At 43.6% G+C, this 2,991-nt stretch overlaps 1 protein-coding gene across 1 annotated transcript in view; it reads left to right on the plus strand.

Annotated features, from left to right (window-relative positions):
- Positions 1–713: 713 nt before the first annotated feature.
- The window catches only part of LOC109911057 (solute carrier family 2, facilitated glucose transporter member 10), a gene marked incomplete at its 5' end in the record, with an annotated part of 8,984 nt that continues 6,706 nt past the window's right edge, over positions 714–2,991 (plus strand). Inside the window, 2 exons of the mRNA XM_048594184.1 lie at positions 714–836; positions 1,492–1,627. Of these exons, the coding sequence (XP_048450141.1) occupies positions 714–836; positions 1,492–1,627 (259 nt within the window). The remainder of the gene's footprint in view (positions 837–1,491; positions 1,628–2,991) is intronic.

Raw genomic sequence — 2,991 nt, forward strand, 5'->3', positions numbered from 1 at the left:
GCCAACATTTGCCGCCAATACGGTTGCCATGGATCACACTGGCGAACGTCAGGTCCCACATACTACTGCTACAACACATCGCCTGCCCAGCCATTTCTATTCTATTTAATTCATACATTTGGATGTTAAAGATTTTAGAAGTGAATTTCTTACGTATACTTTTTAACTGTAATAATGTCTCCTGATTTAAACCACTTGACCTATCTAAAGAGATCTACCAATCTGCGAAGTTAGACTTTGGCTCTGACAGGTAAAAGCAAGTTAAAGAGGCTCTTTGCTGCTGGTTCTTATTTCGTGTCACTGTTGCCCTTCTGCTGCAGGTCTGCTTTTTTCTTTATGAAATTGCTGTCCCCTCTTCCTCACGTTATTTGAGAAGCTGCTGACCTTACTGTTTCGCATGCTCCTTATGAAGCTGCTGTCCCTGTGCTGTCTCTGTGCTATCTCATGCTCTTGATGAAGCTGATGCCCCCCGCACTCTGTCACACTATTTGGGAAGAACAGGATCTTCCCCACGTTTATTCTTTTAGGTGCTGGTGACTGTCTCTGGAGCAGGAGAGACAGGTGAAAAACATTTGAGATTCAATCTATAAATGAGTTTGCTTAAATCTGTCTTTGCTGTTTTTGTTTCGAATCCATGATAGATTCAACACAAAGGTACAATAGCTGCAACAGTGCCACAAACTTGACGGAAATTGCTCTGACTTTTTTTTTAGTGACTTGGCTGGTTCTGAGCGAGATATTCCCTGCTGGAATCAGAGGCCGGGCATTTGCATTCTCCAGCAGCTTCAACTGGGCTGCGAATATAATTGTTACTGTCACATTCCTGGATGTAATTGGTGAGTGAGAAATGAATCCTTGGGTTTATGTTGGGCCTTATCGTGTCAGAATATCTCCAAAGAATTTATGCAGAGTGAATAACTACATTTGGAGAGTATTGACTGCTGCTACCTTGGCAAATGCAGCAACTTTCTGCGGCAGCAAATGACCCTGGACAGCAATTGCAAATGACTAGTCATTCTGATTAAGGGAGGAATGTCAGGTCCTGAGTATACGCCTATGTTTTGAAGTGAGCATATTGTGTCACTGAGGTCAAAAATTTCATCCATTGAGGATATACATATTTCTTGTAAATAATTTAAAATTCAAAGATTTGAGTTCCTTGAATCCTACTGACAGACAGAGAACCAATGTCAGTTGGTGGGAATGGGAAGGAAATGTAGATGGATGTCTTTTATTTTCAAATAAAAATATAACAGAATGGAATCCTGACCTGCTCAAGACACAAATTTGTCATGTATGTATTAAAAGAAAAGGTTAGCTGGTGAGGTGACTAAATGTATTGTTTTGTAATAGTGGAATGACACACAGAAAGTTATTATTGATTGCAAGTAGCTCAAGAGGAAACCTGTTTGCTGGGTGAGGGCCGATATTAATGTTGAAAAATACTGAGTTCATACTTGAAAAATGAATGTTATCTTGTTCTTTATACAGATACTATTGGACTGTCTGGGACGTTCCTATTCTATGGACTGGTGGGATTTGCTTCAGTTGGTTTTATATGTCTGTACCTGCCTGAGACCATGGGGCAGTCACTGGAAGAGATCAACAGGCACTTCATGACTAGAAAGTAAGTCTATTCTTCAAATTTAAATAAAAGGCAGGAGTTTAAAAACGATTCAGCATTATGTTGTTACATTAATGGCACTATGTTGTAACTGGAAGGAAGCAAGTCTTTCAAGAAAAAGCATGTCTTATTAATACATTCACTGGTACAGAATGCATTGCTATAGAATACCTGCTCTCTGTGAAGACAAGGCCTCTTAATCACTCACTAGATCACATGGGGGCTTTCTCTCTCTCTGTGGCATTCCTATTGTCTATAAGTTGCTAAACCTGACTTGTGCATGATATTGCTGTGCCCCAGGAACTACTTTAACTTATGTGATGATTAAAAGCCCACTGTTGACATTATTTTGTACCATTCACCAACCAATTAGGTAAAAGACCTTCACATGACCTTCAATCTTGCTTAAACCTATAACAACCAGTTATATTCAGTCATGGGGCCTGAGGCTGTGGGTTTATATCCCAGTGGACTATGATTCTTATTTAATGCTGCTGCTTGCTATTATAATCATATTAGACTCTGTATCCTATACAGGGGCTGAGTCGAAGGTACCTTTTTGCTCTTTCGTTTAGTTGCGTTTACACCATAATGACTTCACTAGTTTCCAATGCACAGATCCCACAAAATTGACCGCCAACTGAAAGTACATTCGCTGAGAGTGTTGACCGGAAAGATGTGTTCTTGCTGCCTGGCTGTAGAAAACCATGAGAGGCTGACGTTTCGGGCCTAGACCCTTCATCAGAAAAGGGGGAGGGGAAGGGGGTTCTGAAATAAATAGGGAGAGAGTGGGAGGCGGATAGAAGATGGATAGAGGAGAGGATAGGTGGAGAGGAAACAAACAGGTCGAAGAGGCGGGGATGGGGCCAGTAAAGGTGAGTGTAGGTGGGGAGTTAGGGAGGGGATAGGTCAGTCCAGGGAGGACGGACAGGTCAAGGGGGCGGGATGAGGTTAGTCGGTAGGAGATGGAGGTGCGGCTTGAGGTGGGAGGAGGGGATAGGTGGGAGGAAGAACAGGTTAGGGAGGCAGTGACGAGCTGGACTGGTTTTGGGATGCAATAGGGGGAGGGGAGATTTTGAAACTTGTGAAATCCACATTGATACCATTGGGCTGCAGGGTTCCCAAGCGGAATATGAGTTGCTGTTTCTGCAACCTTCGGGTGGCATCGTTGTGGCACTGCAGGAGGCCCAGGATGGGCATGTCGTCTGAGGAATGGGAGGGGGAGTTGAAATGGTTCGCGACTGGGGGGTGCAGTTGTTTATTGTGAACCGAGCGTAGGTGTTCTGCAAAGCGGTCCCCGAGCCTCCGCTTGGTTTCCCTGATGTAGAGGAAGCCACACCGGGTACAGCGGATGCAGTATACCACAT

The sequence above is a fragment of the Rhincodon typus genome, unplaced genomic scaffold, assembly GCF_021869965.1.
Source record: "Rhincodon typus isolate 14 unplaced genomic scaffold, sRhiTyp1.1 hic_rhity00006795, whole genome shotgun sequence".
NCBI classification, from domain to species: domain Eukaryota; kingdom Metazoa; phylum Chordata; class Chondrichthyes; order Orectolobiformes; family Rhincodontidae; genus Rhincodon; species Rhincodon typus.